The sequence below is a fragment of the Puccinia triticina genome, chromosome 12A (genome assembly GCF_026914185.1).
Source record: "Puccinia triticina chromosome 12A, complete sequence".
Classification (NCBI taxonomy): Eukaryota; Fungi; Basidiomycota; class Pucciniomycetes; order Pucciniales; family Pucciniaceae; genus Puccinia; species Puccinia triticina.
In genome coordinates this window covers 3,570,022-3,584,534 of record NC_070569.1, presented here as the reverse complement: position 1 = coordinate 3,584,534, position 14,513 = coordinate 3,570,022, and the positions used below count along the sequence as shown (strand labels likewise).

The 14,513-nt window shown below is 45.4% G+C and overlaps 1 protein-coding gene across 1 annotated transcript; it reads left to right on the top strand.

Moving 5' to 3' along the window:
• Positions 1–597: 597 nt before the first annotated feature.
• Positions 598–1,792, top strand: PtA15_12A324 (uncharacterized protein; the record flags this gene model as incomplete). The annotated part of the gene is made up of 2 exons (XM_053161921.1): positions 598–1,686; positions 1,760–1,792. 2 exons carry the CDS (start codon positions 598–600, stop codon positions 1,790–1,792), a joined length of 1,122 nt encoding a protein of 373 aa, XP_053025890.1.
• Between the last annotated feature and the right edge of the window lie 12,721 nt (positions 1,793–14,513).

Sequence of the window (14,513 nt, the reverse complement as noted above, 5' to 3'; positions counted from 1 at the left end):
TGATTTTATGCAAGTCAACTTTGAACACCCTATCAACGGTGTACAACATTGTGTACACAATTAGGAAGCAGAGCTTGGATTCTACCCTGTAGTTTCAGGAATTCATTTTGCAAAACAGTGAGGCAATATAAATGTCCCCTATTTCCGTATATGTACTTAACTCTACAGGCCTGAAACTTTATGTCCACCTATCATGAAATCCTGGCAAAGGTTTTTGAATTCAACCCACCTTGGCTGCTCATGGGGATACATTGTTATATAAATACATCCGACGCAAACAGCGTGTCCATGATGGTCAAGCTCATCACGGAGGCGTGTTTTAGGAATTGTTTAACTCATTTCGGCCGGAGTGTGGGTTTGGAAAGAGGGTTCACACAACATAATGTTCGACATGATGTGTCAACTCCACCGTTCAGCCCGTTCTCGCAGCTCCGCGGGGTCTTTCGATCAGAGTTCAAACGTTTAACCCCAGCTTTGTCGGCTTCAAATATAGACCGAGAATTTTCAGTCCACATCCTTCATTGGCCGAATATGCTTATGAAAATGAAGACGTTCTTCATGACATTGCTGTTTATGCACCATTCGCTAACCTCGGCGATGGACATTCCAAAAGAACCACTGCTACCCGATCTTAACATTCGCCTGGAGGATCCTACCTTGGAACCTCATTCCCCGGTACCAAGTATGCAAACGCCATCGTTGATAGCAGCTACCAATTCGGAAAATGAGCTGGCAGAATCAATAACTATGCCCTCCACTCCTGAAGTCGTTGCCACCTCCGAGGCCCGATCCTCTTCCAACAAGCGTAAATGGGAATCTGACCCTTTAAATCCGGAAGTCATTAGCATCTCGAATGCTCCAGCCTCTACCTCTAAGAATCAAGAGGATGCTGGTTCTCCCCGCTTAGTCAAAGAGAAGATTCGATCCGTTGCCGTTATCATGCAGGAAACGTTGAAAAGTGCTTCCCCTCGACGTTCCCAACGGCTAAAATCCTCAGGCAAGGATCTGGAAGCACAGCCCTCCGGTGATACATTGCCAATCAAAAATCTCTCGAAACCAGGAGAACTCCCGACCAGTGAAGTTTTGCCAGAATTTTTCAACGTTTATGACTGGAATTACGTCAAAAGCAGCTCGCCAGGTGAATCCAACGCTGAACCAGAAGAAGGTTCACTTAGAGGGTTTCTTGAATTCTTGAATAATAAATGCAAATATCCGATAAACCAGGATGAGGATCGCTTTTTCTGGATTCCGAGAGTCAAAGCCAGAGTGGTTCTGACAAAGTATCAAAAACTCAAATTTGACTTCGAAAATCTATCACCGCCGCAGAGAGCCCAGACACTACGTGACATTACGTTGAAACTTTCAAATGAAAAATTAGACCTTGATAAGTATCCTGTCTTCTCCAATTTACACAGCAAGTTGGAAGCCGGCCTTAAGTCACAGCTGCGATCAGACGCAGACCCCTTGGTGCTCGGAAGGATCACATCAATTATCTCGCATGTCAAACAGTTAAACAAAATTGCAACATTCTTAATGATCACTTATCTTTCATTGTTCAAGGAGCACCCCAGCGATCACCTGAACACCGAGTTGGTCATGTCACTCTTGTCTTTCCTTGATGGATTCTGGTTTGATATTATAAATCCAGAAAAGAGTAAATCCATGCTCAAAGATCACCCTCCGCTGGTAAATTTTTTAAATCTAATTAAGATGAATCTTAACAGTCATGAAAATCAGCAGCTTGATCACAAACAGCCAGAAGAATTTTTGGAACAAGAGTTTAAGCTACTGAATTTAAGGGCCTGGGATATTGTTGGATACTGGATTCAAGTTAACAAAAAGAAGATTCAAGAAAGTTCAGAAAAACAAAAATATTATGACCTGAGTGTGACTAAATTGATTGGCAATATCATACTTTCTGCAAACTCTTACCATATCAGATACAGTTAAAAATAAAGATAAGAATACATGATTATCCCTATATTTTCTCCTATTTTACCAAATTTTGTGAAAGTAACTTCAAATCAGAAATTATAAGAAATAGATTTACCTGTCAAAGATATTATGGCTTTCATTTGTTGGGATTTGGAGGTAGACATGGTTATCTCACAATGTGTTGTAATCATGCAGTGAATCAATGGTCATTTTAGCTTTAGCTGAGTTTGCAGTGTGTTTGATTTTTGCCTAGAGCTTTTCTCTTTTCTCCCACTGCAAGAGAGTATTGATCACGTTTTAGCAGGTGACTAATGGCACATGCCTCCCTGGGAGTTTCCACTACCTGGTAATATATTTGACCCAAATGTGTGTTCTGATAAAAAATGTGACAAATCAGATCTCATTTCATTTTGGAATTTGCAAAGATGTCCCTCAAGAGTCAAGAGTTACAAAATGACTGCAAAAATGTAATTCAAATTTTCAATATTGGCCCTTGAGATTACTGCCTTTGACAGGATCATGACAATCCTGTGAGTTGGCTTTCAGGAATTTGAGCCTTAAGGGGTTTGGAAACCTTCACTAATGTTAGTTCAACCAAATGGAGGGGGGGGGGGCTAGACTGAAAGAGCCTTGAAGCAGTTCAAGAACCAAGCAAGGGGCTTTGTTGGAAGAACTATCTCAGAAGAGATAGAATCAGTCCTGGTTTTTTTTTTTTGAAACTGATGGTATAAGAAACCAAAAGAAGGAAATTGGGAAAGAGAAAAGGAAGAGATGGCTTGACTAGAGGCTCGAGCTGGTTGATTTGGAACCAGGTAACCACAGCCTTTTTTGCCTAAAATGTGCCACCTGCACCTGTAGAGAATGTCAAACAGTACCAGTTTTGGTGGTTTATATAGGCAATGTAGGACTCCAGGGATTGATGGGTAATCAAAGTTCCTTTGAGGGGGAAATAAATTGCATGATAGGTTGAAAGGCTATTAAAATCTACGGGTAGTTTGAAAGACCTGCCCCTCTAATAGTACTATGCAAATAACCAAGGGTCTTGTAATCAATATTTAAGAAAATTTGGCAGATTCAAAGATAGCTCTTACTTTTATATAGTAATCTCTATCAGACCTAAATATCTAATTCAATGTGTTTTTAGACCATTTATAACTAAGGATGACATGGTTTGTTACAATGATTTCTTCTACTGTTGTTGATGTTAAAATTTGTACTACTACTACTACTGATATGCTAATGAGGAGAATGGGTTGTTGGTTGGTTGTTGGCAACAATGGGAAGTTACGTTATCCGTAACAAAAATTAACGGATAACGTAACTGAATTGGTGCCGTTATGTTGAAATTCGAGCGCAATCACACGCTATGAAACTTGTGCGCTCGTGCGCCCTTGTTCCACGACTTTTCCTGTGCATTTGCTCCTTGACTCTGTTTCACGGCTTTGAGATCATTGGCAATCCGGCTCGATCACTCACCGCTCACCCAGTGTTTCACTGCTCACAACTTCAACTCGCTCACGGCTTCAAGTTCCATCGATTGACACAACTTGGTGAGAAATGCAACCGGCATTTCCATTCTTCGCGATTCCCTTTTCCTATCTTCCAATCACCACTGACATCTTTTATCCGTTCATTAGTTGTGCTTCAAGATCTTTGACTGTTTAATTCTTTTTCACTAGAGTTGTATTGTCCTTCTTCTCACGGTTTGTTTCCCTATCTCAATACTTCTTTTCTTCCCTCCTCAACTAATCTTGAATCCTTTCTTCTCAGCTTCTCCAAATCACCTCTAGACCACTATCTCCCAGTTGCTGCTTTCACTATCACTACTTATATCCAGGGTTTGTTTCAGGTTCTCATTATTCCTTCTCGCATATTGTTCTACATTCTTACATGTTTTTTTCTTCAGTCTCTGGTCTTTGATTTACAGAAATTCAGTCTTGGTTCTTTACGTTATTGTTGCGCTAACGGTGTGAGAATGACAGCTGGTTAGTTGGTGGAAATGTCCGCTGACCGCCTCCTTCAAGAATATCAGTGTCCAGGCTGTGTGGTTGTCAGTAACTCGGCTCCGCACTGCTACTTTCCGCTAGCCTTCAGCGCTCCTCTACTGAGCCTGATCTATAGCGTAATAATCCGCAAGTGAATAAAGCTCCACACTTCATAAGCACAAAATCCGCAAGTAACTCTCAAAGTAAAGATAAGATCCCAGATAATCTCCTAATAACTCTAGTACGTTTGTAGTTGTAAGTACAATGATGAGTCATTCCCTCTCAATCATAGGATAAATTCTATGTCCCCCCTCCTTCTCTCCGCGCACATTGCCTTTCCCACCCAATCCCGCACGTAAGTATCCCCAATACTCTGCTTGAGCAAACCCTGATCTTCTGGTCTGAATGACAACGCTCTCTGCCGCAACGTAATGGCTTCTGCCAGCAAGTGGAACTCCTCCTTGTGGAGCCATTCCGGTGGCCCAATGTTAAGACTGGCCATCCTTTCCGCCGTAATCCGCTTTGTTGGCTTGAACCTCGGCGGAACCCAATGTAGAGGTGTCTTGAACGGATCCCGGCTCCACTTGATCTCCCTCAATGGTGGGTTGAGCTCCTGCGGCATCGCCACATTCCGCGGCTGCACCTATTTCGCCGCTCTTGTCCATTCCCGCTTCCCGCTTGTTATTTGTCCCTGTCGCAGAGTCACGGCTCACCACAGTGGCGCTGTGGTAGTGCTTTGATCCTTCCACACTCAGAGATGCACACAATGGAAAGCTCACTTTGGTATTGACTCGCCTCTCTGTCCTTTCGCCAATACCCTCCCGCTTCTTAAATGTTGACCGTCCAGGTTGAGTCAAAGCTTCCTCCGCCTGGATAGCTCGGCCGATGTGGAGTTCTGGCGCGTACTCAGGGTCAAGACACTAGGAAAAAGGCCTCAAGACCATGAAGACCTTCAATCTCGACGGCGCGGCGCGCACGACACTCTCAAGACTTTTTTCAGGCTCCTGCCTTCATTTCTCCCCTCTTTCCTTTCTTTTCCTTTCTTTCCCTTTCTCTTCTTTCTTTCTTTTCTTTTGTTTGTTTGGTTTTGTTTTGATTGCCCCATTGATTTTTCTTTTTATACATGTCTTTTCTTTTCTGTTTCTTCTTGGCGCGCATTGGAGAGGATGAGACAGAGGAGGGTTGGTTTTTTGTTTTGTGATGTTGTTTGTTTGTCTCTTTGGTTTTGTTGTGGAGGTTGTTTCTCTTTGGTTGTTCTTTTGTTTCATCTTCTCATCTTAGTTGTAGAGGCGCGGCGGGCACGAGGGCTCGTCGCGCGGCATGTCGCGGGCCTGAATCCAAGTTCAGCTGAACTTGGAGGAGGGATCCGCATGGTATCCACCTCCGAACCACGAGGAATATCATCAGTTTTTTTGAGTTCTGAGCTTATTGATCTGGATCGTGTTTGAAGGGATTTCACGAGAAGACCGCAGCACAAATAGGGCACAGAGATGAGCCTTTGGGCTCGAGAGAGGACGGTGAGGGGGATAGTGCTCACCGGATTGGCTCGGATAGTGGGCTCGGAAAAAACAAAGTAAGAACCGATGAGAGTTGATTGCAGGTTGTAGGCTATGTATATATAGACTACATACAGGGAATCAACGTGTGGGCAACATGACAATGGATATGCAAAGAAGGTGATGGAATAAGATGGAACTCGAGGAGAGATTGGTGACAGTCAAGGGATCACAAGCAGAGCGAGTGCGCACAAGGAAACACAGTAGTTGGAAAGCTAATCGGGCTAATCTAGACAGGGATCAAAGTCACATGGCTAGTGAGACAGGAAGCATGACCAATCTAAAAGGAAACATCAGGTGTGACAGGCATAAGGTGATATGAGAATGACAACCAAGAGCTCTGGGGAGACAATGAGGCAGAAGGAAGAGATAGAAATCCAACAGTGTTGATCCATCCCCGCATCCGTTTTGAGTTCTGAGTACCCGAGCTTCCTGAGTTTTCTTTATTTTTGATCACGTCCCGCCTTTTCCAACGACCGCGCCGGCTTCCCTCTGAGGTACTGCTTTCTGAGCTTTTCCATCCAACCAAACCGCCGAGGGTATTCCATCCCCTCGTTCCTTCTCAACAAATCCCCCCCCCCCAACCGCTATCACTTTTGTTTGACTTTTCCCAATACTTTTCGCCGGACCACCACCGAGGGCAGCACTCAAGCAACTTCCCCTCACCTGACTGCCTCAGCTCAGCCCTGACAGGAGTCCATACCAACAACTAAAAATCCTCCGCAGGAGGCTCCGCACAGTGATGCGGTGCCCCGTCGCCCACCTCCGTCACCCAGTCTCTGCTTTGAGGCTGGCAGATGATCGTCTCGTACTGCTTCCCATGAGTCCCTTCCACCCGCATCACTTCCTCTTGCCTTGCGGGGCAGAAGCGCAATTGCACTTGAAAAGCAAAGAGAGCCGGTCGACCAAGAATGATTTCATGAGACCTAGTCACCAAGAACAATAACTTCTTGACCACTTTTGCCACCTCCACGGCCTCCGCTTCCGCTATCCCGTCCACTTCACAAGTAACCCGCCCATTGTGCGTATTTTTATGTGAGTTTTCCGCAGCACCAAGTTGGCCTCCATTGCCAGGTCCGCCGGAAGAATATTGATCATGGACCCCGTGTCAATCATGGCCCATTTTGTGACGTTTCCTACCCTCATACTCACGTATCCCAGTGGGCAGGACACAGCCGTAGACGGCAGGATGGGAAGTGAATCCAGCAAGTTTCCAAACTCTGCACACTTAAACTCCGCCGTTTTAGTGTTACAGTCAAGCCTGTGAAACCGCATACTTGTATAAGGGCATAACCTCCCAAACCACATACTGATTTGGGTCCACCAAAATTTAATTTTGGCATGTAGCTAACCCTTGTAACCACATAACCTGCCAAACCACATAGCAAATTCTGTCCACCAAGGGGTATGCGGTTTCAAGGGTTTGACTGTAGTGGTAACAGCCAACGCCGCAAGCTTCCTTTCCCCTGATGCCTCTTTCAGCACGCTAATCATCTCGTCCGCCATCACCAGGGAAATTGCCGCCAGCTCCCTCAAGGTAAGGGCTACTGTGGTTTCCGCGCCCATTGCTTGTCGTGCAACCTCTGCCGCCTTTTTCTTGTTGCCCCCCGCCATTGGAGCTACTCGAAGCTGCTTGACCGGCTCCGGTCTGGCTTTAGGAGCGGGAACGGGATCCAAATCCATCTTTTCCAAGCGCTCCCCTAAGAAGACTTCCCCCGTCTGCACACACTTCACACTGCTGGCCACTGCCGGCGGCTTCCACACCATGCCCTTGACCATTCCAATATTCACTTTTCCCTCCACCTCTTTTCCTTTTGCCAAAGGTTGTCCGGCCCGCACCACATCCCTCGGAATTGGTCCATCCACTGGTGTACAATCCAGCCAAAAGAAAGCACGCCCCCACAAGGAAACCTTTCCAGCAGCCCAATCCGTTTTGAAGTACTCGCACTGATTCCACATATGGCCGGTTTCCTTGCAGTAGTCACACACCGGAGGTCCTCGCCTCCACGGTGGTATTCCGCCAGCCTGCAGAGCACTGTCCGCCTGAGGAGCCGCGGAAGCGGCTGCTGGTGCCATGGCCGCCTGTTGCTCCTTTGGTTGCTTGTACATTGCTTTCTGCATAAACATTTTTAGCTCCTTCAGCGTATCCGCCAAGTCACTCACGTCTTTGACCGTCACCGGCGCCTGCGGAGCCAATTCCGCCCTCATAACCGCATCTCCTTGGCTGTCATTCATGAGCTCCAACACTTCAAGTTCCGCCTTGACAGCAGACCGCAACTCCTTCATGCTGGGCAACAGTTTTGGCCCTCCAAGTCGTGGTTTGACCATCAGCCCCCGCTTGTTGAGTCCCCAAAGCACCTTCTCCGTGAAGATTCAATCAAATCCCTTCAAGAAAATCCGCTTTGTTGTGCCCATATCGGCCGTCACAATCTTGTTCCGCTCCAAATACCCCAGAACCTGATCAAAACTGGTAATGTAGGACACGTACTCCGCTCTTGTCCAAACACCGCCTTTTTCCGCATACTCCAAAGCCACCTTCTCCAAGTCACTCTCCCAATACCTAGGTCCGCGGTCTTCCCACCTCTCAAGTATCTCCTCCTTGAGCTTGGTCCAATCCTTATTCTCAAACCCCTTCATGTCCTCCACTTCCTGCAAGTCCTCGCCCTCCGGAAAGAAGTTGACCACCTGGTACGCTTTATCCGCATCCTTCAGACCTTCCTGGAGAGCTGCTCTTTTGAACCGGTCAATAAAGTGCTCCACCTCCGCCTCTGAAAACTTAAGGTGTGGATAATCCCTGGACCGTATCTTTGCTCTGCTCGGCGCAGGAGCAGCAGGTTGTGGTCCACCTAGTGCTTCTTCCATGGTCTTGTCTTCAGTCTCCTCTGGTCGAACTCTGTAAGTTCCGCTCGTCGTTCCTCCAGTTGACACTGCTGGTCGGTCGTTCAGAGTGCTCCGCTGGTACAGCTGTCGCCTCCTCGCCGCAAGTGACTGATTCGGTGAAAACTGACTCCGCACCAACGAAAAAGATGATTTTCCTAGTCACAGTCCTCCCGCTAATCCCAACCACGATTGTGTTTTGGCTGGTCTCAAAGAAGAACCTTCTCCGTTTTCCGCAATTACTGTGTCTCCACTGTCCAAACCGCCTGATCCGATATGAGCTTCTTTGTTGCCTGGAGTAAAGAATTCGTCTTCCAAAGGGTTCATTCAACGTTTCCACACGAGTCTAGTTCCCAAGTATCCGATAACAACACAAAGTTGGGTTCCCGGCCAGACCCCCACTTGTGAGAATGAAAGCTGGTTAGTCGGTGGAAATGTCCGCTGACCGCCTCCTTCAAGAATATTAGTGTCTGGGCTGTGTGGTTGTTGGTAACTTGGCTCCACACTGCTACTTTCCGCTAGCCTTCAGCGCTCCTCTACTGAGTCTGATCTATAGCGTAATAATCTGCAAGTGAATAAAGCTCCGCACTTTGTAAGCACAAAATCCGCAAGTAACTCTCAAAGTAAAGATAAGATCCCAGATAATCTCCGAATAACTCTAGCACGTTCATGGTTGTAAGTACAATGATGAGTAATTCCCTCTCAATCATAGGATAAATTCCATGTCCCCCCTCCTTCTCTCCGTGCACATTGCCTTTCCCACCCAATCCCGCATGTCTGACAATTTCCCACACTAGTCCTCCAGCTCCGCCCGCTATACCACTTGTCACTTTCCCAGACTCCGCTCCTCTCTGACGCTTGACCTCCCACCGTCCTCTGTCTAGCCCCCGTCAGTCGGTCTCTCGCCACTGCCTCCATCCCGGTTCCGCCTGCTGGTGGAACCCGCTTTGGCTGTTGTGGCTCACCCGCTGACGCGCCGCTGCTACCAGTCCACGTGTGTAGCCCCGCCGCTGTCCAGCCCTGTCTTTTCCGCTCCAATCCAAATACCCGATCCAAAATCCGCAATCCGCAATCCGTGCATTCCAGTCCGCGCGTGACTTTCCGTAAGCTTTCTTAGTGTGCTTTCCTGACCTCATCCTCAGTGCTTATGTCACCGGAATGCACTCGGCCTGAGTGGCTTTGTGCATTCCCGCCCGCGCTATCCCCGCGTGGACATTCTCCCGCGCTTGCCTATATAAATCACCACAACGGCAGCGTTGTTTTAGTTACATTATTTTTTGATTTTTTTTCTGTCTTATTAGACCCGTTACGTTATCCCCGCAATCTGAGGAGGATAAAGTGCGGATAACGCGGGTTTTTTGCCAATTTTACAGTGCTTTTACGCCAGATAACGCGGTTAGCGCGTTATCAGCGTTATTTTTTGCGGCATCAAGGCAGAAAGTACCCTCCGTTACGTTACCCAAACAAGCGCAGGAACATTTCACTAGAAAACAATAACGCATTATCTGGTAACGGTGGGAAGTTACTTTACAAAAATCCCGCTGGATAACGTAACATAAGTAACTTCCCATTGTTGTTGTTGGTTGGTTTTTGGTTGGTTGTTAGTTGGTTGTTAGTTGTTGGTTGGTTGTTGGTTGGTTGGTTGTTGGTTGGTTTTTGGTTGGTTGTTGGTTGGTTGTTGGTTGTTGGTTGGTTGTTGGTTGTTGGTTGGTTGTTGGTTGTTGGTTGGTTGTTGGTTGGTTGTTGGTTGGTTGTTGGTTGTTGATTGTTGATTGTGGTTTCTACTACTGCACTAACACTCTACTGGCTGACTGACTCTACACTACTCAAGACTACTACTGCTAAACTACTATATGTGACCAGACCTCTGTAGGTTGATGGGGAAAAAAGAGAAATTATTGGTGGGGGGGGGGGGGGGGGGGGAGAAGATGGGATTTTAGCTCCAGGGAAATGTGTGCAAGGGAATTTAGCTGCAGAAATGCTGCAACAAATCCAATACGTATTCCCCTGTATTGGATCATATTGTATTGCATATACATTGTATTTGACAGCTCTGTTTATGAAGCTTGGGGCAAAAACCTGTCAAAAATAAGGCTTTTGGGCCCTAGCACTATAACTGTGCTGATGTAAACACTGGTAATGTAAATTACTAAACTTGCTACGTGGTAAATATGGCCACTACAATGTTTCTAAACACTCTTTAAAAGAGGAGGATTCATTATGTAATTAACACCAGGAAAAAAAAATAGTCACTTGATGGCAAGTGACATGACACAGCTTTGTTTTCAGCTCCAGCACTGCTCCAATGCTGCTCCTCTCCACCAGCACATCTGGGGCTCACATGATAGGTGTCAGGATCAAAGCACTCAATGTGAAAAAACCAGATGATGCTCAGCTTTGGCCCTGGCCCAGCTGATGCTCAGCTTTTACCCTGGCTCAGCTGATGCTCAGTTTTTCCCCTGGCCCAGCTGATGCTCAGCTTTGGAACACAAATCTGAGCATCAGCTGCGCCAGGACTAGTACAAAGCTGAGCATCACCTGGGAAAGGGCTGGTCAAAAGGCTTTATTCCAATTCTGAGAGTGAGCTGCGTGAAAAAGCTGAGTATGAGCTGGACAGAAACGCTGGGTATGAGCTGAGTACCAAAGCTGAGTATCAGCTGGACAGAACTGAGGATCAGTTGGGCTCATCAAAAACTGAACAGGACCTCCTTGCTAAATTTTGGAAGTTGAGGAGATGGTTGGGAGATTGGGGTAGATAATGGATAGATATTGGATAGATGGTGGGTAGCTGGCTGGAGCTGGTGTAATGTCACTTGTCATCAACTGACTATTTTATTTTCCTGGTGTAATAATATATAATTATTAATTACAGGGAATAAATTTGGCGTAAAAAGTAGGTGGTAAGGGCTTGAACTGATTGGCTGCTTGACAGAGGCGGTGGTCTGACGGCAACTACTTATAAGGATAAAGCTTTAAATATGCTAATAAGGGATTTTTGATAATTTAAAGGGTTTAATCCAGTGGATTTTGAGTGCAGGGGATGGTTTAAAGGGAAAAGGGGCTACAGTAGTAGCAGAGGAGAATATTCACGGCAAACTTACAGTTTCTGGGTGGTGAATGGTCTGGGGGATCTTTTCCTGAGGGCCAAATAGGCCCCTATTTATAGAGGGGACTTCAGTGGGCGTAAACACTGAGTCCTTTTCTCCCTATGGGAGTATCCAGGGGTGTAGCCGTGAACAGGGCTTGGCTGTGGGTAAATTATTTGTATTGTAATAGACTAATTTCCCTGACTCTGTCACATGACATGTTTATAACCAATTGTCATGTAAAAGAGCTTCAGTAGAAGTCTACATAATACTTTCACAGGGTATTTTTACACGAGTAATATTGCTCATTAATGTACAACAGTTTATTTTTTATGTACTTTGTTTGTTTTACTAAATTTTTGTATGTAATACTATTTTTGGGCGCTTTCTGGGGCCAATTCTTATTTATACAATGGGTACATGAAGGAATAGGAATAATGACAGCTCTGTTTATGAAGCTTAGGGCAAAAACCTGTCAAAATCAAGGGTTTTGGGCCCTAGCACTATAACTGTGCTGATGTAAACACTAGTAATGTAAATTACTAAACTTGTTACGTGGTAAATATGGCCACTACAAGGGTTTTAAACACTCTCTAAAAGAGGAGGATTTATTATGTAATTAATAATATATAATTATTAATTACAGGGAATAAATTTGGCGAGAAAAGTAGGTGGTAAGCGCTTAAACTGATTGGCTGCTTGACAGAGACGGTGGTCTGACGGCAACTACTTCTAAGGATAAAGCTTTAAATATGCTAATAAGGGATTTTTGATAATTTAAAGGGTTTAATCCAGTGGATTTACGTGCTGTGGATGGTTTATAAGGAAAAGGGGCTACAATAGTAGCAGAGGAAAATATTCACGGCAAACTTACAGTTTATGGGTGGTGAATAGTCTGGGGGATCTTTTCCTGAGGGCCAAATAGGCCTCTATTTATAGAGGGGACTTCAGTGGGCGTAAACACTGAGTCCTTTTCTCCCTATGGGAGTATCCAGGGGTGTAGCCGTGAAAAGGGCTTGGCTGTGGGTAATTTAATTGTATTGTAATAGACTAATTTCCCTGACTCTGTCACATGACATGTTTATAACCAATTGTCATGTGAAAGAGCTTCAGTAGAAGTCTACATAATACTTTCACGGGGTATTTTTACACGAGTAATATTACTCATTAATGTACAACAGTTTAATTTTATGTACATTGTTTGTTTTACTAAATTTTTGTATGTAATACCTTTTTTGGGCGCTTTCTGGGGCCAATTCGTAATTATACAATTAGTACCCGAAGGAATAGGAATAAGGGGTTACTTTGAGTGGGTGACCCCCCTTAATTTATGATGAGCAATCTGATTCTGCAATAATACTTCCCTAATTATTATTATTTACTAAGTTATTGCAGTTTTTTGGATACTTGATGTATCTCTAAGGCTGACAGTATTTGTATTGTACTGCTCATCCAATAAAATAGGCTGTATTGCCCCCCTCATATGTAGTATCTTTTACATTGGCTTGGTAAATACATTTTATCTGGACTGTATTGTATTGTATAGTATTAGCCATTTTGTATTTGCAGAGAAATCCAATACAAAGTATATGCATATACAACAAATGTATTGGATTTGTTGCACCGTTGGCTGCAGGGGATCTGAGTTTCACAGCATATGTACACCTGTACTACACAGCCACACAAACAATGAGGGAATTATGCTGCAGTGGACCAATGTTGTAACCGCTGCGCTGCGCTAGAAAAAGCGGTCATTTAGCGCAGCACAGCGCTTACACCGCTACGTCCCATGGGCATTTAGCGGAAGCGGTTGAAAAACCGCTTCCGCTAGCGCTAAATTTAGCGGGGTACTGCTTCATCCTGAGGGGTGACAGCGTTAGTGCAGCAGAAGCGCAAATCCGCTACGCTATCCGCTAATTTAGTGGATAGCACAATTTTATTGTGTTTTGAATGGCTTTTAACATGATTTAAAACTGTTTTTGATAACCGCTGCACTACCTCTGAAGCGCAGCGGTTCAGCGCTACGTGGGCGCTTTTTTTAGCGTGCGACAAATCACTGTTTTTTCCTGGGAAAACAAAAAGCGGTTAGCGCAGCGGTCTGACCGCTGCGCGTAGCAGTTAGCGCAGCGGCACAAAAACCGCTGCGCTAACCGCTTTGCTACGCTAAACGCAGCGCAGTGGTTACAACGTTGGTGGCACTCTTCTACACCGTATCTGCCTGCATATTTTGCACTGCCTGATGTCATGCGTTGCTATGTAACCAATCCACCTTCCATAGCCTTCAGAATGTGTTGCTATGTAACCAAGCCACCTTCCATGCAATCTGCACCTAACTAGAATATTCCTTCTTTCTAGGATTTGGGGGTCCAAGCCTCTCTCTGATCCTCCTTCCCTGCCATTGTGTCTCCATTGTGTATTCTTCCATCCAATGTGCCATGGTGACCAAAGGGTGTATGTATGTAAATGTTGTGACTGTTTTGTAAGGCTGGCACCTCCTTGTATAACGGGTTCCACATTCATGTAACTGTACTATCACAATACCTTTGCATATGTGCTTTTTGGCATTGAAACAGGCACAGCACACTACAGCAAGCGGCATAGAATGTATTCTCACTGCAGCAGAGGCAAAAATGCAGTGGGGCAGCTGAGCAAATGCTCAGTCTAAATATCCAAACAGGCAATAAGCAGGTGTGCTTATGCGTCCCATATGTAGACTGAGGGAAACCTTGAATGTACCACTTACAAAAGGCATGTGGAAATTTGGAAACAGGGAAAGCTGCAGGACCAGGGACTTGACATGGGTGCAAGGGAACCGGGGTTTGAGCCAAATTTTGGATGCACGGACTAGTGGATTGGTCAGAGTAGGACTTTGGCGGGACTTTTGGGCGGACTGAATAGTGTGGATTCAGAAGCAGACAGCATTAAAGCGGATGACATTGGGGAGGAAGCGCCAGGTAGAGACTGGAGTTGGAGGCTAGTCATGTGAGAATTCCAGCTCAGAGGAGCGGTGCCGGTCTCATAAATTGAGAAAGGTCCTGAGAACCTCAGCTGCAGATTATGGTGAGCAATTGCAA